The sequence below is a fragment of the Thunnus maccoyii genome, chromosome 17 (assembly GCF_910596095.1).
Source record: "Thunnus maccoyii chromosome 17, fThuMac1.1, whole genome shotgun sequence".
In the NCBI taxonomy this organism is placed as follows: Eukaryota; Metazoa; Chordata; class Actinopteri; order Scombriformes; family Scombridae; genus Thunnus; species Thunnus maccoyii.
The window spans coordinates 7,278,317-7,302,260 of NC_056549.1; the positions used below are offsets into that span (position 1 = coordinate 7,278,317).

Here is a 23,944-nt window from a genome sequence, read left to right on the forward strand (position 1 = left end):
ACCCTCAAGTTTTGGAGGTCCAAAAGTTCAGACCACCACCATAAAAGCAAGACAGACAGATCCAAACCCATGTATGACAAATTAGCTTGAGTCTAAAACTTACTTTTAGTTTTTTTAAAGCTGGAAACCCCAACCATCTTTGTCTCCCAGCAGGTTAAAACAATCATTTACAAGCAGCATGTGATGTTACGTCTATCTTGGAGGGCATTGTTACCTCTGGCGCTAACATCACATCCCTGACTCCTCCACAGGGATGTGAAGAGTAATGAAAGCATCCGAGTTCAGTCAACAGAGGACATTGGTATTTATTTATTCCTCGGAGCTAAATCTACAGTGTCAGAGCTACAGTTTGTCCTGCACTGTGTGTACCAAGGTCCTCTGCAACAAATGCATGCACTTTCACAAAACCCCCATGGAAACCATGTCTAACCCAAATGTTATGAATTAAGGTCTGGCTGAGAAATGAAAACCCCATTTGTTGGCTCTGGTTTGTTTGAAAAACCTTGTCTCACCTCACCTCAACAGCCAAAATGACTAATGCGCTTTCCATCTGAATCTATTGTCTTTCTTTTAGGGAAACAATACCTGTATTAGCTGGTGGTGAGGGGGTAGAATAGAGCAGGTTTTCAAAAAGTCTCACCTTCCCGGGCCGGAAAAACACTCTCGTCAGGCCGAACTTGTAGTCATTCTCATTTAGTCCCAGAGCTTTGAATAAAGCCTGCAACACAAACATGCGGGACATGAATAAACATAGAAATTAAGCTGTAAAATGATAATAAAAGAGTTTGGATCAGGGGCTGGTGCTCAGGCTCCGAGTACTGACCTTGCAGAAGAGGCGCGGGTCAAGGCGGGTGAGTTTAGGAGGCATGTACTTCTGGTACATGTTGTAGAGTTCGTGGAAGGGAGCTCTGGAGGGGAAGCCGCCCTGCATCAGGTCCAGCACTGACACCATACCTACAGAAGTACAGACAGGGATTTCAGAGAGTTTAAATTCAAGTATTGTTACATCACATTACACAAGTATATGAGAGTAAAAATCTTAGGTTTCAGCGTCTCAACAATGCAGTAAGGAAAAATATTTAAAAAGAGAATAAAACATCAAGAAGAGTATAAAAACATATTACAGTATGTATGTATGTATGTAAATTGCAGTGTGCATGTGTCCTACCTATAATATATGAGTAAATATCTATCTATCTATCGATATATGTATATATATAGTTCCTTCACTTGCCAGATAGTCAGGCCAGTTGAATTAATTTGAATATGGATTTTTTACCTCTTTGGCTGGGTATCAAACCTCCACCACATATCAAATACTGTCAAGTAAAAATGTCTGGTCAGATTAATAATCTTGTCGATTTATTCTTGGATCAGATAGTTCCTGATTTCATTCAAAATATTGCCAATTTTAAACAGTTTTCAGGCAACGTTCTTGTTGTTAGACAGCATTTAACATTTGAGACATTCGGCTGCTTTTGTTAAATGAAAAAAATGGACTTTCTCCTTCAGGAAAAATGAATGTCTGCCCCAAATTTCATCTATAGCCTTTATTTAATAGGGTCATCTCATTCAGATCACAATCTCTTTTGCAGAGAGAGACCTAAGAAGAGCAGAGAGATAGAAAAACAAACATAATCAGGCATAACAAAAGAACAAAGGCATGGCCAGACAAATAAAAGCAGACACAATTACAGACATCACTAAAAAAGACTCGAGGTTAAAAGCTTATTCCTTTGATGTACAAAAAAGGGATTATTTAGGTACCGTTATCCAAGCGTATTGTATGGTATGAGTATCAAAAAATTTCAAACGATAAATGAGCTCACAGTGATGTTAAGCCTCATGAAAAGGATAATAATAAATCACTGTTGCTAAAAAGCTGAGTCATACTCTGTTACATGCTAATTAGCATCATTTGTCAGCCCTGTCTGTGTACTTTGCTTTATTTGTGACCGCTGTTCCTCTTTGTCAGTGCAGTCTGTCTGTGTTTATGTTCTCGTGACTTTCCAGACTGTTCCCTTTGACACATAAATCTGTTTAGTAACGGTGGACCCCCCCTTGTAAATGCGGATGATTTGGCATCTTCGAGGCATTGTTAGTCATCTCGTTTTCAGACTTCTTTAATAGCAGACAGATGCTGTTAATTGGCAGACTATGTAAATGAGGCATTGTTGCAGCAGAGTTTGTAACTGTCATTCGGTTATTTCAGATCTGAAGCGTTATTCCATCTGGTGGGTTTTTTTTTTGTTATTTCGTCAATCCTCTCCACAACATAAATCACATCCACTTTCACAGATAAATCTAACCATTTAAGTCACAGAGCGTGGCATTGAAATAACATAAAGGACTTTCTCAAGTTCCTCAATGCAGCCATTGTATCTGGAATCTGACTTTAGTAAGACTTGAAGCATGTTTACATATTAACATTAGCCTCATGCTAGTATGTTAACTTTGAAAAACATGTTAGACAATGCTGTAAAACTACTGAAAACTGCTGTTAGCATTTACATTACCATTAGAGCATTCACTTTAAGTGACACCTCAATCTTGGCTTGAAACACAACATGTTAGTAACATTTAAGCCACACTAACCTAAACCAGAGTGCTTTTGTAGTCTAAACCTGAACATACACAGGACACAGTATGTGAACCCCCATTAATTATTACGACCCCCATCCACCTCGATCTCCCTCTGGCTTCAGATCGATATATAAACGTAGCTTCATTTATTCAAGAAAAAGGTTTCCTGTGAACATAATCCAGGCAACACAACGTAGTGGGATAACAATTAAGTTGTATATGAACGTAATTTGTAGGAGACAGGGTTGCATTTGGAGAACTGTTCTGTATCATTCAAGTTCGAGACTGTGGGAGAAAAACTAGTCTGGTGGAGAAGTATTTAAGTTCCTTTAGGTTTGGTTTTGAAATCCAATTTTGCACTTTCAACTGTTTTCAGCTAGCTATCTGTACTGTCAGTGCAAGAGAAATTTGTAACGAATAAACCTGGACCTCAAACACATCCCAGCAGCCAAGAACGATGTCTGAAGAAACCGAGGTAACATTCTGATTTATGTTCAACGTCACGCAAACAATAGCTTCATCCTTTATACCAAATTAGCCCTATTCATATCCCAAACCATTCCTAGAGTCACAGCACAAGCATGGCTATAAATATTTGATATTTCAGAGACGAATGGTAGAAAACTCCATATCTCTCTCAGCCTTACACCCATGATTATACAACTTTCTCTTTGTGTATCCATATAAAGCTAACTGTGGGCCCCAAGCTGCACATAAGTCATATCAGACCTCCTATTGCAATTGCTGTATAGTTTCCCAAAGGATATGGTTAAAAAAATAATATTGGTGTCATCTCTCCCTCCATGATTACATCAAGGCAATTTCCAAAAGTGCTTGTGTTCACCTTGGAGCCCTTTTTTAAAAACAGATCCATCCTTTTGTTACCACCCTGCAGCCAGCTAGAAATATTCAACTTATTTACGTGAACAGGGGAACATTTTATCCCGGTGTTAGTCTCCCTCCACTGGCTCCCTGTAAAATCTTTCACCAGTTATTAAGTCCTATTCCTATTCACAAGGTATTACACAGCTTCAATATGTCACTGATTTACTTAAGCTTTCCGAGCCTGTCTGGTGCTCTCTGCTAACAGGAACAATCTCAGGGCTTCTCCGAGCAGAGAATCAATCTACATCTCATTTTCTGTTGTTTAAACCATGATGGAAAACTTGTTTTTGTGTGTGTTTTTGTTCTTCTAGATGTAGTTGGTTCTTTAGGGTTTCCAGATCGAGAATGACAAAAGTTCTCGGGTAAGAGTTTTACATGAAGCTAACATACTGTGCATTCCTGGGTCTAGAGCTGGGTACTGTTTCTGAATTTTTTTTGTTGTTTCTGGTGCCAATATATTCAATGTTTAAGGTAAAATATACAATACAGGATTGCACTATGAGATGTAATGTGTAGCCCTCTCCATGCTACAAATATATAAAAAGTATAAACAGATATTAAAATATTTTAAATTATAAAAAAACAATTAATCAGGCAATAACAAAGGAACAATATTACAAGAAAGATATACAGTTACATACATACATATATATATACTGTATGTAATACAAAAAAATACTTACAATATGGGCAAAATCGGAGTTAATACCTAAGTCTGTGTCAGTGTGACTTAACAGTTGTTGACTGAACTTAATATCTGAAAGAGTAACTTAACACGAAATCCTCTTTTTGGGTATTATATTATAGGTATAGTCATTTCATTATACTATCAACTGACCCTGGTTTCTGTCGATTCTGTTCATTTCAACTGTAGTTATTTGCCTTTTTTACAAGAGAATCAATTCTGGGTTGTATTTTCGAGAATTAAATTATTACTTTAGTTTAAATAAAAGAAAATAGTGAAACATGCCCATTACACATTCCAAGAGTTCAAGGCGACGTCTTCATATTGCTTATTTAATCTGAGCAACAGTCTAAAACCCAAATATATTCAGTTCACAATGATACAAAACTGAGAAAAGCAGCTTTCTCGCACTGCAGAAGATGCAACTACAAAATATTTGGCATTGTCGAAATTTCTAAAGATGTATCTAAGTCAGTAAAGTAGATATCAGCAGTACATTTCCATTCCTCTCAAGGTACAAAGCTTCTTGTACAGTGATTTAAAACTTAATACTCAAATAAGCCACTAATCAGGAGAAAATGCACCTCAAGTGTTTAAAGTGCTCTGTTAAAAGCCTAAATTTGAGTTATTCCACCTTAAAGGCTCTGAGTTTATCTTGCAGAATCTGAAAAAGGTCTTTACATACAGATCATGTAATATATTTGCCAAAAATAAAAAGATAAAAGTGTTTACATTTTGCCAACCGACAGCTTAGATCACCTACTATCCCTTTGCAATAACTGTTTTTTCTTTCTGTACTATCAATCAGATTGGAGGATTAGGCTTTTTTGGTTGCTGAACATAACATTTTGGACCTAACCAAAAGTCTCCCCAATCTATTCCAAACTATCACCGTTTTGATTCCCAGTCCAATAAAACTGATAGAGCTTGCTGGAGTGCAGTATCTTAACAGGTCATCGTTGAGTTTATGTGGATGAAAGTGAAATCAGAATCTCTGAGGATATTAAATCCAAGCTCATCATTTTCTTTTCCTCCAGACCTGAAGGGAGGGGAGGGGAGTGTAACGGGCCGTTATGGTTTGTGGAGGAGGAAAAAATTTAAAGACAATATTGTCTCAAAATCACAAAACAAGACGGTGAGACAGAAATCTAGTTCTGCAACACAGAACACAGGTAATAGGATTGATCTGACTGGAAACCAGATGGTATCTGGTCATGTTTAAAAATAATGAGGGATTCTTCATTTGTAGATTTATAAATTTTAGGATGTTTTAGGCATTCACATTTGAAAAGGGTGGTTTTAACTAAAATATGAAAAAGCATAAGCAGTCTTCTTTTTAGTAAAATGTATTTAGTGATTAATCATTTATCAACATGTATGTTTTTAGCATTTCTGAGAAACAAAAAATGTTCTTTTACTTGAAACTTTGTGAATTATCAAATATACAGCAGCTCAATGCCTTTTTATTTCAACTCTGAGCATGTACAAAGACTGTCTCTTTGATTTACATTTGATTTTGTAACTGGCACATTGACTGAAACATGGTTCAGTTATTTTTCCCCAAGACATGGCTGCCATCCATTAACCTTTGAACTCTAGGCTATTTTGCTCATTTTTAATTTCCTTCATTTATAGGTTTATGTCATAGTCACAACATGTATCACCTAGGCATGATATGTATTATTTTTTTCAGGACAAGTTGGGTTATTCAGAGATGCCATCATTTTGCATGTGAGTAGTACTATACATGCTGTAGGAGACCTTTTATGTGGGGAAAAAAACCCTAAAAATATCAATTGAAATTTTGTAATTATACATCTTTATGTCCAGAAGTTTTCAGTACAGTATACATCTCCATATATGAATGGATAGAGGAGATTGTCGGGGTTTCTGAGATATAAGAACCATGTTGGTGGGACATTACGAGCCTTAATAATATCAAAAAATCTTTTAATAATGCAAATGAACAAAATACAAAAATCCTGTTTTCATTGATTTGATCACTCTGATTGTTTTGCTGATTGTAGTTGTTCTGTATCAGCCAGAGAGGATCAATACATTTAGTGACATCATTCATACAATGCTGTGTTTCGGTCTTCACACTTTTGGTTTTCACACACGCATGGATGTAGCTGAGTGATACAATTTGTTGGTTCAAATTTGATAATTCTAAGATCTCAAAGTTATAAGGAATGTCTTTTTCTCTGATTATGATATCTTTAACATTTAATTGCAGAAACACACATCTATGTAAAGGGTTGGTACAACTGATTTTTATGTATGATGTCAATTCATTCATTCAATTCAACAGTTACAACGTTGAGATTAAGAGGTATGAATTTTGACACAAATTGCATCTCTCAGGTGCAAAGTTTTAAAGTTTGTGTGGTTTTCACAGGTCAACTAACGTTTGTCAGAATCAAACCTTTGAACATTATCAGACAGAAACTCTAGCCTGAAGGGTGATTTTTGGTGTGTTTGTTTTTCAAACAGTTTATTCTAAAGGAGTTTTTATTTTATTGATGTATCAGTCTACTGAAGGGCAATTCTATCCTGGTTTGTTGCACCATTCATTATTTCTTAGGGTATTTATCAAGTTCAAACCATTTATCTTTATTACTGCAAGCATTTTTATTTGGCTCAGTGTCTTGAACTTTAGTTATCAGAATATTTTTCCTGCTGCCACATTTTAAAAACAAGACGTTTCAGATGGTGAATCACTGATGTGTTCAGTCCTGTTTGTCCTTGGTTCTTTATCATCCTGTTTATTAAAGAGGTTTTTTGATATTTTGAATTCAGTCTTTTTTTTTTTTTTCCACCTTGACACTGCAGCAGAACGTTTCTCCTGGTTTTTGTGTTTTTAATTAACAGCTCATTGAAGTTGAACAGCAAAGGGAAAGATTTTAAAAAGATGAAAACCGTCAAGTTTAAAATGTTAAATTTTTTGATGAACTTTTTTAAACTTATGAACAACGCTCCTCCTCCTCAAACCAGTGAAATAACAGATTCCTTCCCTGCCTCTGCATGCACCAATGACCTCAGCTCAACACTATAAATATGGTTAAACACTTCCATATTACCACTCAAAGATGTAAAACTGGTGAGAGGATATTTTATAAATCTTAAACTTAAACAGCTACAAAATAACTTAAAGGACCAGTGTGTAAGATTTAGCGGCATCTAGCGGTGAGGTTGCAGATTGCAACCAACTGAATAACCCTCCATTTCCAAGCTGGTAGGAGAACCTACGGTAGCCACGAAACTCATGAAAAACAAAAGGTTTTTCATTTGGTTTGGTTTGTCCGTTCTGGGCTACTGTAGAAACATGGCGGTGTAACATTGCGGGCTCCATGGAAGAGGACCCACTCCCTATGTAGATATAAAGGGCTCATTCTAAGGTAAAGAAAACACAAATATTCTTATTTTCATGTAATTATACACTAATTAAAACATACTTATGAATATTATATTCCATTTCTGCTTAGTCCATTCCACTAGATGCCACTAAATAGACCTTTAAATCTAGCCTGTGGAGTTTCTGACCTCTGGTTAACACTATGGAGCACCTGTAACAAATATGAAAGAATTAATTTATTGACATTTACAGTAGTGCTGCAACTAACAATTATTTTCACTATCAATTAATCTGTCGATTATTGTCTCCATTATTTGATTGGTTGTTTGGTCCATAAAATGTCAGAAAACATTGAAAAACGTCAATCATTGTTTCCCAAAGCCCAAAGTGACGTCCTCCAATGTCTTGTTGTGTCCACGACCCAACGATATTCAGTTAATTATCATAGATCATATATCAATTATCAAAGCAGTTGGCAACTTATTGATTAATCAACCGGTTGTTGCAGCTCTAATTTACAGTATATCTCATTTTTACCTAAAATTATCACTTGTCTATTATGACATGATGAGCTTCCTAGCTACTGTAGCTAGCGGTAGTGACTGTTTGCTGCAGGTTTGATGGTTAAAACACTGTCACACCAGTCTCACTTGTAGTTTATATGTCTCCCGACAGCTCACAATTACATACAAAATAAGATATAATAAATGTCATTGGCTATAACAGGAAAGAGGAAATATAAGACTTTTTACTTACTTATATGGCTTCTTTTTTGAGAGAATTGAATTCAATGTTTTTGAAGACTTTTCAAGACTAAGACCTACCTAATACTCTGATTACGTTACAGAAGCTACAGGTACAACGTCAGGATTTTGACTCTCTATGAGGTAAACTTGGACCATCTCAGCTGAGAAAGATGAAACCTTCGGATTCAGGTCAAACATAAAAAAATCTTGTCCAGCATTAAATGAAGCAGCGTTCACACAGATAATATTACTGACCTGAGCACTGCAGTTGGGAGAGAATCTGAGCTCCTTCAAACTGGTGGCTGACCATCTTCAGGTTTGGCTTAATGCAGCGGATGAAACTGGAGCCCTGGAGGAGTGAAAGAGCGAGACAGGGAGAGAGAAAAGAGACAGAAACAAGAGTACAGAGGCAGGAAGAGAAACAGAAATTATTATACCAACAGCAGGAACCAAAAACATATCAGAAATTCATGGCATCTATAGGTGGATTCTCGACGTACAGAGCTGTATCACAGCAAGGCTGATCTTTACTGGAGCTGTGGGGCCTGTAACATCAAATCATCACTGAGTTAAGGGAGAAGAAAAAACATACTGACCGTACTGCGGAGCTTTTCCAGAAGAATATTCAGCTGAGTCTGCAGAGAAACAGAGGAGGACAACGTTTTGTTGAACAGCCTGTGTGATCAAAGGAATACAGATTGGAGTTTATGTAAATCTCTATGGGCTGAGCGAAAGAAGCATATTTTTTGGCTGAAATCTGGTTAATAGTTAGTTCCTTAGTTTTATTTCCATGTCATAACAAACATCCCACATGGGATTACAAGACCGTGCTGTATAGGCAACCTATTTCCTGTTTTATCTCAAAAGTAAAAACTGTAAATACAACAAATCCCAGGTTTCAGCCTGTCCTGAACACTTTGTTTGCAAAGTTGTTTTTTTTTTTTTTTACTTTCCATTCTTTAATATTTGCTGGGGTTGTCCATGTTGTCCACTCTCATATTTTGCATCTGATCCGGTTCAAACACGTACGGATGTATTTGAGATGGTGACATTTGGAGTAAAGAAGGAGAAGAAGAAGTTAAATCATGCTACTATAGTTTGTTTACGTAGCCTCCGGAGCTGGAGGAAGCTTCCTGAAGCTGACCAATCAGAGCAGAGGGGGGTCTTAAAGAGACAGGAGCTAAAACTGCCTGTTTCAGACAGAGGCTGAACTGAGGGGCTGTATACAGGACCAGTATAAGAGTTTTTGCTGTGACCGTGAACACCAGTGGAATATGCTACAGGTCACAATCTCATATGTTTCAAATAAACCAGTATTTGCTCCTTACTGCAGCATCTTCTACCTGCAATCTGATTGGAAGTCAAACACATGCATGATTAAAGTCAAGGTTGAAATCTTTTGTTCACTGGCAGCCAGTTCACTGAGTACCAAAAGCCAAGCACAGCGGCTAATATTATAGTTCTCCTCGCACTGGCAGATACAGATATTCAATGGGATATTCTATTACTGTCTGGAACGTGTGGTAACAATTACTATGAGATTGTCAAGTCTTACAGCTGAACATGCTGCTGAGGTGGGCAAGTGAGCCTCCAGTGAGGAAAAAAAAAACAGCACTTGTCCTTGATAAGCTTCTATTTAAAAAGGATTTTCAATTTAGTATGCATTAGCAAGAATCCTCTTACTTTGCAGGCTGTCATGGGTCAAGAAGGATTAATTCTTCACATTTGTTGTGACTCACTTGGAACAGCAGCAGCTAGGGTCTCTGATAAGCCAAACCTTTTAAAATTTGCTTTATCAACATCTTTGTTCAGCAGCGGTTCAAAGAAACGCAAGTAGCGACGAGCCAAAAACTTTTAATTCAAAGCATTTGTTTTAAATTTGAGCCCCAGTTGGAAGGCATTTCTGATAAGGGTCCGTGACTTTGTACATTACATTAATAACAAGCATTTTTAATTTTTCTCCATGAAAAAAAAATCGCTATAATTTCTTTTCACATCATAAATTATTCTAAACTGAAGGCAGAACTAAAAACTAATGAAAAGGAGTGCTTGCCTCATATTTTCTCATTCCTCGAGCGCTTTCATTATTGCTGAATCATCAATATCCAACAAAAGTGGACTCATTATTGGTGGCTTGCAGTGTTGGTGATGCATTATTCAAGCTCATTGTAGCCAACTTTTCTTTAAGTCACCGTGGACGCGAAGAGCATCTCGATTATGTGAATGTAAATGTATGCAAATGTGAATGACTGTACACTAATTTGTTTAAATAATGGAAGGAAAGTGAAGACAAACAAATGGTGATCAAATAGTGACCGATTGTATTGAGGACGCAGGATGGCTGCTAACAGCAAATAGCTGTTAATGTCCTTGTTTGTCTACTAATGTATTTAGTGGACACAGCTGCGTAATAAAAGTTCCCTAATCTGACTACATAATTAGATCTGTGTCCTTCAGGTGATGTTCCAACCACAGTAACATGATGTCCAATGAATGAGCAGACAGAGGCTTAAACAGGTTATTCTTGGGAAAAAACTCATACCTGTACGGTTCAAACAAACTTATCTTACTGGTACTATTGCCACTTTAACCAGAAAACATTAAGTTATTAATGAGATCAGCTGATGCGAGCCTCTTCTTTGAAGGATGAAGTCAACGGACGTATACCTGGAGAAATGTGCGTTTTAAAATTAGTAGCATTCATGCAGTTTACAGCGAGCGGGAAATATCAGCTAAGCTAACTGTTGTTATTTGGTCATGTAGGTCTAACATTATTGATTAAGTAATTTGAAGTTTACTGTGTTTTTTCTGTGAAATGTAAAGTGTCAGGTCAGATATGTCGACCATATTCCATATTAAATCTTTTACTCTTCAGTCTTAACGGCTCAGATATTAGCATGCTAACGTTAGCTTTGTCAGTTGGTTCAGTTAGCTAGATTATGCAAAAGTTCCACCTGGTTTTAATTTAGTGATGTGTAAATCTCCTCTTAGGAAACATTTATAACAAGGCTAAGTGTGAACTAAACAGCTGGTCAAAACCGGCTCCAGGCAGATATATTAAGGTAAGGTAACAGTGACAACAGTACTTTCTTTCTTTACTCAGTTAAACTAAATACAAACTAACAAAAATATTTTATGGTATTTGCTGTGTTTATATACATTTGTATCAATATAGCAATATTATGATGAAACTGGTCATGATGCTTTCTAGTCTAGTCTAAAAAGACTACATGCTGTGTAAACTGTTGCATTACTAACGTACTAACCCTTCTTAAAATCCTGTTTAGTTTCCTTTATAGTAGAGTTGTGCGATATGATGATATATATCGTGTGGCAATAGAAAAACTCTGCTCTACCGTTTACTACGTTGTGACACAAATCACACTCTTTACAGCAATATTTTTCGTCGCTTGGAGTCTGTCCATCTTTTGGGCGGATTACATTGATAAATTACTCTTCTTGGCTTTTTTACTTGCTTTACTTTTTTTATTGCACTTAGAGAAATGTAAAGAGTTTAACTGTCTTGAAGTCTCCAACTCTCCACCGCTGTCTGTCTCTCCTGCTGTGCCGCTCATACACGGAGGGCTCAGCCCCGCCGCGCACTGACGAAGAGGAGAGAAGAGGAAATCAGCGACCATAACTGACAGCAAAACAAAGTAGAGACTGTCTTTATTTATATTATTTACCAAATTTATGTGCACTCATTTCATTTTAGCTCAGTGTGAGAGTCTCTGCTGAGTTTTGCTGTCATTTATGGTCACGCTACTCTCCTCTGCTCTCTATGGTTCACTGCGGCGGAGCTGAAGTTGACAAGTAAAGTCAATTTGATTTGTATAGGACATCTTATATACAGGTAAGTTCAATGTGCTTTACAGTAACATTTTTAAGTTTGAAACACGGAAAATATTAAACAAATGACATAGAAAACACGTATAAAATACTCCACATAAATAAAATTACCTTCCACCACCCATATGCACAGACATACATAAAATACAGGTTTTTATAACCCTTGTCCTATTCCTACTACAGCACTCACACATAGATTACAGCAGATGCACACAAAGGCAAACACACGCGACTGCTTTTAAAAGAAGATACAGTTGCAGCAGATCTCAGGTCACTGGTCGGTTTGTTCCAGCAAACAGCACCATAGTGACTAAATGCACCTTCTCCTGATTTAGATTTAATTCTGGGTATATTCAAGAGACGCATGCTTGATGATCTGAGGGATCTGATTGGTTAGCCAGTGAGTAGGAGCCATACCATTTAGAGCCTTGTAAACAAGCAGCAATACTTTAAAATCATTTCTATTGTTCTGATTGATTCTGTACCAGGAGCCAGTTAGCTTTCTGATTGAGCTGGAGCTTATCTATTGTCACCTTGAGAAGTCCTGCAAAAAGTACATTACAGTAATCTAATCTGCTGGAGATGAATGGACCAGTTTTTCAGAGTCAGACTAGAACAGGAAGCTCCTGAGTTTGGAAATGTTTTTTTTTTTTTTTTTTTTTTTTTTTTTTTTTTTTTTTAAATGGTAGAAAGCTGTCATAATAGTGGTCATGTGATGCTGGAAGTTAAGACTGGCATCAATAATAACACCCAGGTTTCTGACATGCTCACTGAGCTTTAGAGAAAATGACATGGATACAATCTCTTTTTTTGATTTGTTGTCATTTATAATTTGTGAGATGTAATGCTGTCTTGAATATTTCATTTCTTCGTTATAGCAGTTAAGTCCCCCCCCCCCCCCCCCCCCCCCCCCCAAAAAAAAAAAAAGTATATACAAGGTGGTGGGACTTTTCCAGCTCTGACTATTTACTGCAGTCTTCCTTTTAGGCTCCACATGGCCCCAACAACTTCTATGAATAAGATAAGGCAGACTGTATGAAGCCTGAGAGGCAAAACTCAGTGGAAAAAAAAGAAGTTCAAAGTGCTTGCAGCAGCTTGTACGGCTTACTGCTGGGAGAGCACAGTTATAACTGAAGCTGAGTAAATCAAAGTGAAACTGCAAAAGTTAGGGGGCACAAAAACAACATTTATCACCAACCCCAGTGGAAATATTAATGTAATGACTATTTTCATACATTAGGACACTTCAGGGTGTATTACATGACTTCCATTTAACTGTGCAGTTTGTCTGTATTTACCAATAACCAGAAACCACTTATAAATATGAATTGCTAATATTTCATGACATTATAACTCAAGAATGCACCGCACTGGTTTTATCTTTCAAAAGTCAGGTTAAAGAGGGTTGAATTTTCCGCCGTATCTGGATGAGTCTTTGGAACAGGACCGCCGTGTTTTAATGTATTCCGTCTCTGAATTGGGACAAAGCCATACGGTGTCTGGTTATAATGAAAACCTACAAGCGCCCTCCTCGGCTCGCAATTTCCCACCGCTGCTCCTGCCAGAAGGCGACGTCTCCCGTCACCCCGACCGACTCAGATTTATCACCGTTCATTTCCACCGTGCCTCCCTCCTCGCCTTTCCATGCCCAAAGCTCTGCTCCCGTCTGCCTGTTTGGATCCTGCTCCACACCTTTTGAACCTTAATCATAGCTCAGATAGAGCGAGGGGACTCGGGGCAGAGGAGGTGGAGAAACTAAGGGATTAAGAGGCTTTAGGAAAACACTACAGGTAACAGAGCTCACGGGTAATAAGAACTCAATCTACTCGGCATCTAAGTTTAAATCCACCTTGAGAAAAGTTTGACGCTTCATCCGCTCAGAGCAGAATCACTTGTAAAACATTTTACAGACTTTACTCTCACTTTGCTGTTTTTTGATTGTTTTTTAATCAGTTTTAAGCATGTTTATCTAGAATATCTTTGGGTTGTGGAACAGTTGTAGGACAAAAGAAGAGATTTTAGGCTGCATCTTCGGCTTCAGGAACATTTTTCACCATCTTCTGTCATTTTATAGACCAAATAACTAATCAACAAATTAATCGATAATGAAAACAGTCGTTTGTCGCAGCCCTACTAACAATCAAATCTCAGGAACGTTCACCTCCGCATGAACAGCTCGCATTTATCAGGCTGAAACCAGAGATTTTACCACAAGTTTGCAGAGTTAAGAGAATTCGTTGAATCCGACTTGAAACACTTGTACGAGCAAACCTCACAGATAAAAAGGGGGAAGGATATGAAAATGTTCTCGCCCCCTTTCTGCAGTGTTTTCATGAATGCGGAATCCTTTTTGGTTCTGCAGCTCCGGGAGCAGGATCCAACACTTCAGTGACGGGCAGCATCCGTACAGTTCCGGCAAAGATCAGCGATGCATCGTGCATATAAATCGTGGCTCCGTACGCATGAAAGGATAAAGCGTTTGTACATCAAAGTCACCGGTGTTCTTGTGAATCCCATGAAATATTTCCTCTCTACCTGTACTGAACATCACGCTGCTCTCTGACACCGACTCAGATAACCGACTCGGCCATCATTCCCTCGGGATATGCGTTTTCATATATATATATATATATATATATATATACACACACACACTGCAGTATGTGGGTTTTTTTTCTGAGACATGATTGACTGGAGCCAAACACTGTGGTTTTTTTGGCTCACTTCGCCTTCGGTTTGGTGACACATTAGAGCACATATCAAGGTGAGATGCTGAGCTGGATGAGTCACAGAGTAAAAACTTCCCTCCATAACTTGCAGCTGACAACAAAGAAGCTGCTCTCTCCGTCCTCTAAATGTACACTAGAAGTATCACAGAGAAAAAATGCATCTTCTGTACTGATGGAGAGAGTGTTTTCGGGGCGTTTTGAGATTGAATTTGAGCCAACAGATACAGGATTTTAAGGCCGATATCAATATTTAAGAGTTTGGAAGTGTGATAACAATATGAGTCAGTCAATCAAATGCACTGAAGTAAACCTGAGCACTGACAGCTTGATTCTGACTGTAACTCTGTCAAATCTATATTGTTAAAAGTGCAGCATGGAGTGTTTCCAGCCCTCTATAAATCACATTCACTGTTATACCTTGATGAGTTGGTGAATTCTATACAGTTTTGGTGAGAGCAGGTTGCAGGTTTTATGTCCTGAGTTTTGTTTTTCTTGCATTCTTACACAAAACAGAGGTAGAGGTGAACATTTTTGTACCCAAAAGTACATTTTCCACACAACAGACATGTAACGGGACCTCAGTAGAGCAGCAGCACCTTTCAATCCACCATAAATAATAAAGTTGTTTCTAAAAGAACAAATTTGTACCAATTCAACAAGTATTGAATGAACATCAATAATATTCCAGCTTGTCGTCAGCTAACAATTTAAAGTTGACTATTTGGCACTGCATTGTATTTTGATTCAAGAGTTTTTAAAAGATTTAGAAAAAAATACTAAAAAAAATAGTATTCACGGTGTCAATCAACTGAAAAACCTTTCCACAGATCACATTTCCTGCTGCGTTAATGTGTTTCATGATTGTAGAAACTTCCAATTTCTCTCTCCAAACACAAAGTCGAGTATTTTTTTGCTCTTTTTCTCTTTTGTTTGAACTTTGTCACTTAGACAAGGAAAACCTTTTTGCACTTGTTTTGCAGCCGCACAGTCTTTTACTCCTTTCTACTGCTACCTTTTGTTAAACCTCTTAATTTACATTTCAACACCTCTCTCGGGTGTTCAAGACACACAGACCTGCTGAGATGACTTCTTTACAGCAAATTATCTTTATACTGTAGGTTTAGACTTTACTGTGGTTTAAAACATCTTGTGCTAATGCTACATTAAACATGCTACATATAGCATATTGAAAAGTATTGCAAAAATAACCCCCAACTAACAATTTGAGTAATGTTAACTGGGCATTTTAAAAAGAGTCACTGAAGCTTAAAGGATATGTTCACAATTGTTCAAGTCTGTCTTAAAACGACAATCAGGTGTCCATATGAACAGTGAAAGAGGTTTTCCTCGCTGTAGTTATTCCTCCTGTTCATACCGGCTCTTTAAAGATCCCCTTCAAATGTGCTTTCAATGTAAGTGATGGGGGCCAACATCTATAGTCCTCGTAAGTTTATGTGACGCTTATATGAGGGTTCAGCAGTCTGAGTTAGTCTAAGTGGATATCTGCCACATTTACAGTGTTTGTGTTTCCTCGGACAGTGTATAGTGCAAGGAAGTATAGTAACAAAAAGAGGGATTTTGGCATTAAAAAGACTGTAATTTTGAAAGATATCTACTTGATTTGGCTCATTTGGACGCTGAAGCTTCATATTAGCTCCAGATAAACTTTTAAATACATTTTTGTGGATTTTATCCCACATCACTTACATTGTAAGTGCATTATGAAGGGATCTTCTAATGGTCAGTATGAACAGGAGGAATGATTACAACAAGAAAAACATGCTTCATTCTCCATTTGGACAAGACTCGACTTCAACTCGATTTATTGTTGCTCAGAACTGATTCTTACGTCTGACCACGTTGGGAATCAAATGTGATTACAGTTGTTCCAAACAGCTTCTCTCGAAGGCGGAGTGAAAAGCCGACCATCACATAGAGGGGAGGGGGGGGACGCGGGGGACGTGATATGGTTTAAATACAAGGATAACGGCACATATTTCCAGACATTCTCTCCTGGAAGGCAATCATAGCGTTGTACTCGGCTGTTCACATGATAAGTAACAGAAATAGTTGTGTCATGAATGAAAAATGAGAGCTAGAGATAGAAGTTGAACCACCGAATACTTTCTCACCTCCACACGGCGAGTAGAGTGGGTGTGAATGTCAGGGTCGTCTGTTTTGGAAAGTTACAGAAACTGGAGGGAGTTTAATGGGTTTTTTTCTACCGTCCGACACGCATGTCTGAGTATAAAGCCACCTTTACAGTGACACTTCAAAAACAACACAATTTCACCAACAACTCAACCTGATGCATCTCTACTCACCTTGAACTTGTTGCCGACGCTGATGAAGCTGAGTTTTCCCGCCTTCTGCTTGACGTCTTTGCTGTTGTTGGAGTTTTCAAAGAGTCCGCGGATAAATCGGTCCTTGGACTCGCTGACCAGACACTCCAGAGACATGTGCAGGGCGTCGTTGTTCTTCTCCACAAACTTGGTCTGACAGAGGGGGACATTTTTCAAATCAGACTTAAAAACAAATGTTTTCAGGACTCCAGAGATGTATTGCTGCGCTGCTTTGTTGTTTCAGCTTCACCTCAGTGCACGGTTTCAATTTCAAAATCCTATTATTTTTTTCAGATCTTCATTTTTTGGTTGGCTATTCTTTTTTGATTTGCTGCCTCTGCTCACTGCGCAGGTGAGGAATAATATTTTAAAGCAATAAATATCAGAGTGTATAAGATAAATAAAACATGTTTTCATGTTAAAAAAAACATGGTCAGGCTGGTGATCAAAGAAAAGGAAATAAATAATTTAATGGAACGTTCATTTCGGAGACGGCTCGAGGAAAGCGGAGTGTTGTGTGAACGCACCGTCTCGTAGCAGACGGCTCCTGCAAAGTGTCTGACAATAAATCCTTCATCATCCCTCACGTTCCTGTGGACAGCCAGCTTAGACTTCCTGGGAACCTGAGACACAAACACATCACATGTCACACAATAAAAAACAGAGAATAAAAAGCAGAGTTCCTGCATATTTTATTATTTAAAAATAATATTAATTCCAAGTGCTATCAATCATTCTCGGCTAGAACTGAAGAGTCAGTGTTTAGTAATTTAACTGTCAGCTACACCACGTCACTCTGAGTCTGAATTTGTCTTTACTGGAGCTTATTGTATTGGCCTGAATATAAGACAACCCAGATTATGAAACAAACAACACGTTTTGAAGCTTTTATTCATGGATAAAGACTTTTTAAATAAAACAACATGGGCAGAGCAGAAGTTAACACCTTTAAAGTCCCCCCAAACCCAAAAACATGTTTTTTCTTCTAGTTCCTTCAGTTGGATGTCGTTCTCGTCTCTGACTGCTTATAATTACACTATAGTGCGTTATTAAATAGTAGAGTATAAGTATAAGGTATGCATCACAACATTTCCATATGCATATTTTCCAGATTTTAATAATTTTCATCTTCTCCTGTGAACTTTAAAAAGGAACAAGTGCTTTCTTGTGTTTCAGAGTCACTCACTGTCAGGCGGAAGTGGTCTTTGTGTTTGTTGTGAACGGTGTCAGTAAAGTGCTGGTCGCTGGGTTGAGGTAGTCGGTTTTCTTCGTCCAGGATGTCCAGGATGCCGACCACCTTCGCCTCCACCAGGTCTGTAAAGAAAGCATGAAAAGAAAAGCTTTACTCCTCTGTGTCATTAATGAAGCTGTTTGGGATCATCTGAGGCCACTGAGCGTCCAATTAAATCAAGAAGCGGCGATGTACACTAATAAAAATCTAAATTAAAAGTTTAATCAAACGGGAAGAGGCGTGGAGGTCATCACGGTTTTAGAAGGTGATGTGGGAGCGATGATAATGTCACGTAACTGTGATAATTATTATTTCAGGACACTTGGAAGGTGACAGAAGCAGTTTATTTTATCAGTATCATGTCAGGAGGAGTCATTTCAGTTGACCTCCAGCATCTTTGGTGATACTGGCCTATCAAAGATATATCAGTGTATTGGTATTATCATATATGTTGTCCTAAATGCATGGATATTTTTATATTTTTTAAAAGTTATATAGGCAGTAATGCATGTATATTTGATCCTTTTTCTTAATTCAAGTTTAATATATATATTTTATTTGTTTCATTTGTGTGTTTTTATATTTATAGTTATTTATTTATAATTATTAAATTTCCAGTGAAGGTTAGTGTTTCAGTTAACTGATGTCATTTTGGACAATAAAGTCTACTGTAAAACTGTAGAATATCCTGCCTCCATTACATATTTTTGTCACAAGTGTTTGATATTTGAGGGATCATTGCAAAAAAAATGTGTTTATGTATGTATCGACCCCAAAAATCCAGTATCGGTTCCAAATTCTTTGTCTTTACCAAGCGGCAACCTCCGGGGCTGAAAAATGAAGCCAATTCTGAAGTACCAAAAACTGCAGTTCCTTGAATGGCCACTTGAAGCTCCAAAAGCGAGTCAATCCCCATAGACCTCCATGTTAAAATGCCCAACTTTATGCTTACAGCCTGGTACAAAAAATAGTTTTGGTCTCTATAGCTAATTTCCCATTTCATTACAACTGTACGGGGGGTGAATTTTTTATAACTCACCAGTTTAAATTTTATTAAGCCGTAAAGTTCTGCATAATGAAGGACATGGCTGCTTTGAGTGACGGGTCCGCCAGCCGCTAGGTGACTTGTTTCAGCCGTTCGGCCCCGCCTCTTTGCCCATTTTTGATTGGCTGGGAGTTAGGCAGAGTCACGTACTGCCAAGATGGCGACGGCTAGAGCGGCTCACTTTGAACGGGTGACGTCACGGTAACTACGTCCATATTTTTATACAGTCTACGGTCTTTACGCTTTGATTTTATCTTTATGAAAATAATTTAGGGAAACCTTCAAAACAAAAACTTGTCAGTAAGCTTTAGATGAAGTTCGGCTTTACATAATGAGCATAAAGCTGCTGTTTGATGGATTTATTGACATCGTGGCGTGTGCCTTTAACAGGAACATTTGACTTGAAACTGCTTTAACAACTACTACGACTAATAATGTTGAATCAAACATACAAGTTTGTCAAATATGGATGAGCTGATTCTGTAGGATAGACTCTTATTTCACATCTATAGACGACTGCAGTGGCACCTCATTTGTAAACAAGCATATAACAATGTAATTTAACTTTTTGGGCACTTTTTCCAAGAAATGTTTCCAGACGATACCGTAAAAGTGGTTATAAGTTGAAAATATGGTCACCATTAAAATAAAGGTTATAATCTAGTCCTGTTTTGACAGACCACCATATGTCTTCTCTGTTCTGTGCTATTATCAGCTACTCTTTTACTTTAGTAATTCTCCATTGAATCCTCTTAAATCCTTTTATGATTATATAGTGAGAGGCATGCAGACCAGAGATTGCTGAGGACAGAGCGATCTGCCTACAGATGATGAGTCACCAGGTACCAAGAGACATGAAAAACGACCTGCTTGGATTAACAGATCCAAAACACCGCACAGCACTTTATAATTCTATGAGCAACTTTACTGCTCTGGCGGCAATTATTTTAGCTTTCATCTCAATGATCGTGAGGCAAAGAGTAAAAATACAGCTTTTATGTTATAAATCATCTACCAGGAATGTGTGGTTGAATGTATTTTATTGGCCAACGTAGTGTCGACTTGCAAAACTAGCAAAACCTAAGTTAGTTTTAACTTTTTTGCTGGAGGACGCTGCGTTTCTTATGTTTTATATTTTATGCATCTGAAAGCGGCCTTATAAACGTGGGTGGTGGCAAGAGGTGGGCATCGCTAGCCAAACAACTCTAAGTAACCCTAGCCTAGCCTAGCTTAGCTTCTCAGAGCTCACCTCTGTCGCACACTGATGATGCATTTTAGATTTTACAACCAATCATGGCTGCTAATTGTCAAGATTTCCGTCAGTTTTTTTTTGGACGACATCACTGATTCGAAAATTAATCCTACTATGGACGTGAAAATACCCTGATGGTATGTCTGTTGCTACGTCAGTACCACAAGACACGTGTTTGCTTCATGGTTGGTGTAGTAGTCAGGAGTTTTCAGAGAAAGAAGCATATAAAGACTAAAAAGGAGGATATCTCTGGTTCCTCTGCAAGAAGTTTTGAAAAAGATTTTTGAAAATAGTTTATTTCAGGTCCCCTGGCTTTATAAATGTGCTCCTCTATTTCAACTTATCATGCTTATATATAGACCTCAGATTTTAATTAAACAACATTGTCACTTTCATGAGCAGATGATTATTTATACTCTCATTTATCTCTGGTTACACTACAATATATTATTTGTAATACTTTTTCAGCAAAACCTCATGTTATATATATATATATATATTTATGCAGTTTTTTTCCAGCCAGAAACTGGAAACTTACACTGAGAGACTAAAAAGAAGTCAGATAGTTCTTTTTCACATTAGCAAGGAGTAAAAAGGTCAGAGCCACAGCGACCTGACAACACACCTGAGAGGAAAGTGTCAGAAAAGGTGTCACAGTAAAAGAGCAGAGGAGAAAGTTATGGAAGATGATTCACCGACTCAGACGATGATGTAAAATGGTAAATGGTAAATGGACTGTACTTGTATAGCGCCTTTCTAGTCTTCCGACCACTCAAAGCGCTTTTTACACTACGAATCACATTCACACACATTCATACGCTGAATGGGTACAGGGGGTACCATGCAAGGTCCCAACCTGCCCATCAGAGGAAGCTAACCATTCACACACATTCATACACTGATGGCACAGCCATCAGGAGCAATTTGGGGGTTAAGTGTCTTGCCCAAGGACACATCGGCATGTGGACTGGAGGAGCCGGGAATCGAACCGCCGATCTTCCGATTAGTAGACAACCCGCTCTACCTCCTGAGCCACAGCCGTGAGGTTCTTATTGTAGTGATACGATAACCTGCACTTTTACAAACAAACGGTCTGTCTGTTTGCTGACATGAACACAAGATAATACACTCACAAACTCACTCCTTCCAACAAACTGAAGCCTGTGAATCACTGAACACAACAGATTCACCTCTAACCAGCAGCTAGATGTTCTGCTAAAAACCCAAGGAGATATCTCCTCATCCTTTCATCCCTTCATCCCCTCATCTCTTCATCCAGCCCTCCACTTGCTCTCAGTCACAGGAAACAGCATGAACACAGACAGGGATTAAACTCTGGGTTCATTGAAAAAGACTAAAAACAAACAGCTGCTGCACAGCTGAGTAAAAAGCGGATGAATGAATGAATGAATGAATGAATGAATGAGCAAATTACTGAGTGAATAAAACTTGATGCACAATACTCTACATTCTATTAACTAAAAAAAATATATGAATGAGTTAATGAAAGTGTTGGTATTAGATGGACAATTATCTACAAGCTCAAACAATGAATGAATTACTTACTGAGTGAATGAATGAATGATTAACGTTTGATGAATAATGCCAGATGAGTTGAACGAAAACTGAATGATTTCATAAATGAATGAATTTGGTACAAAACTCTAAAGAAAACTGAATGAAACAAGTGAATTAATGAATTAAATTTGATGAAAAGACATCTGAATGAATACATGAATGAGTGAATGAATAAATCATATTTGATTAACAACACTATGCGCTGAAGGAATGAATGAATGAGTTAAGGTGCAAATGAATTAATTTAATTTAATAAACAATGTTCATAGAGCTGGAAAAAACTAATGAAGAAATGAATGCATGAATGAATTAATGGATGAGCATTTCATGAAAAATATTGCCATTCATTTATTCATAAATCATAACAGATTGAGTTATATATGTAGAATAATACAAATCTATGAATATAAAGCAAATTAATGAACGAATGAACGATCAAAATGTGTTTAACAGGCTGATCGAATGATTGAATGCATGAATGGCTGAATCAATAAACTAGATTTCCATGAACAAATTGTAGATGAATAATCATGAATGAATGAATGAAATGTTGGTATAATAATTCTCATCTATGAGAGTAAGAATGAATGAATTAATGTATGAATGAATTAATGAATGTATGAGCATTGGATGAGTAATATTCTATCATTACCATACATTCTATTATGAATGAATTATATTTTTAGAACAATATTAAGATATGAATATAAAGCACATGAATGAATGAATGAATGAATGAATGAATGTGAGCTGGTTGAAACTGACAGAAAGGATGAATTACTGAAAAATGAATAATTATGAATAAATAAATTGTTTGTATGATGTATGAATGAATGAATGAATGAATGAGCATTTGATGAACAATATTCCATCATTCCTTCTATCATAAATAAACAATATTTGTAGAATACTAAGATATGAATATGAAGCGAATGAATGGATGAATTTCTATGTGCAGGAAGAAAATGAAAGAATGAACGTATGAATATTTGTAAGTAATACTTTTATGCACTACTTATATTAGCAGCACATGAACAATTCAGGAAAATACATTAATTCAGGGATAATTAACTCATTTAACTCATTTTTTTTGAATAAGTAAGTTGGGTCATTTTTTATGTAATAAAGTAAATACATATAAATGCATGAATGAAAGGCGTGATGAATGAATGAATGCAGTATATGCCTCAACAAACATGTTATTTGAAGCGACAGAACTTTTCTTTTAGTTTCTAACCTTTGTTTTCATTTCCACTTTGTCTTGCATGTAGTAATGTATATAGAATAGCTTTATTACAGGAAACCATGCAAACAAACACATTTTTACTAATCTACAGTTTAGAGCCGGTGAACAGAGCTCTTTGTAAACAGTCTGTGTCGGCCCTGCTGCCCTCCAGCTGACTCCGCTGTAGCTCCAACATGTAGCTGCAGCTTTAATATGTAACATCTCATATTGATGCTATTTCACGGAGACTGACATCAACAGAAAGCATAATTAACCTCCTTCACCTCTAATCACCTCACATCCGTCTCCCTTCCCGTTAACGGAGTAATGAAGACACATTTCAGACAGGACGGCGGTTCTGAGGCTTCATCGCTTTGCCTCCTCGTTTCTCTTTACTTTGGCGGTCCATGAAACGGTGCAGAGGCTCCGGGGTCAAACT

At 37.5% G+C, this 23,944-nt stretch overlaps 1 protein-coding gene across 1 annotated transcript in view; it reads right to left on the reverse strand.

Moving 5' to 3' along the window:
• Nucleotides 1-23,944, reverse strand: part of myo6a (myosin VIa) — a 168,968-nt gene that overhangs the window by 55,984 nt on the left and 89,040 nt on the right. The window contains exons 16-22 of the mRNA XM_042391332.1: nucleotides 18,361-18,488; nucleotides 17,702-17,797; nucleotides 17,157-17,327; nucleotides 8,851-8,889; nucleotides 8,510-8,603; nucleotides 824-954; nucleotides 641-718 (exon numbers count right to left, since the gene is read on the reverse strand). Of these exons, the coding sequence (XP_042247266.1) occupies nucleotides 641-718; nucleotides 824-954; nucleotides 8,510-8,603; nucleotides 8,851-8,889; nucleotides 17,157-17,327; nucleotides 17,702-17,797; nucleotides 18,361-18,488 (737 nt within the window). The remainder of the gene's footprint in view (nucleotides 1-640; nucleotides 719-823; nucleotides 955-8,509; nucleotides 8,604-8,850; nucleotides 8,890-17,156; nucleotides 17,328-17,701; nucleotides 17,798-18,360; nucleotides 18,489-23,944) is intronic.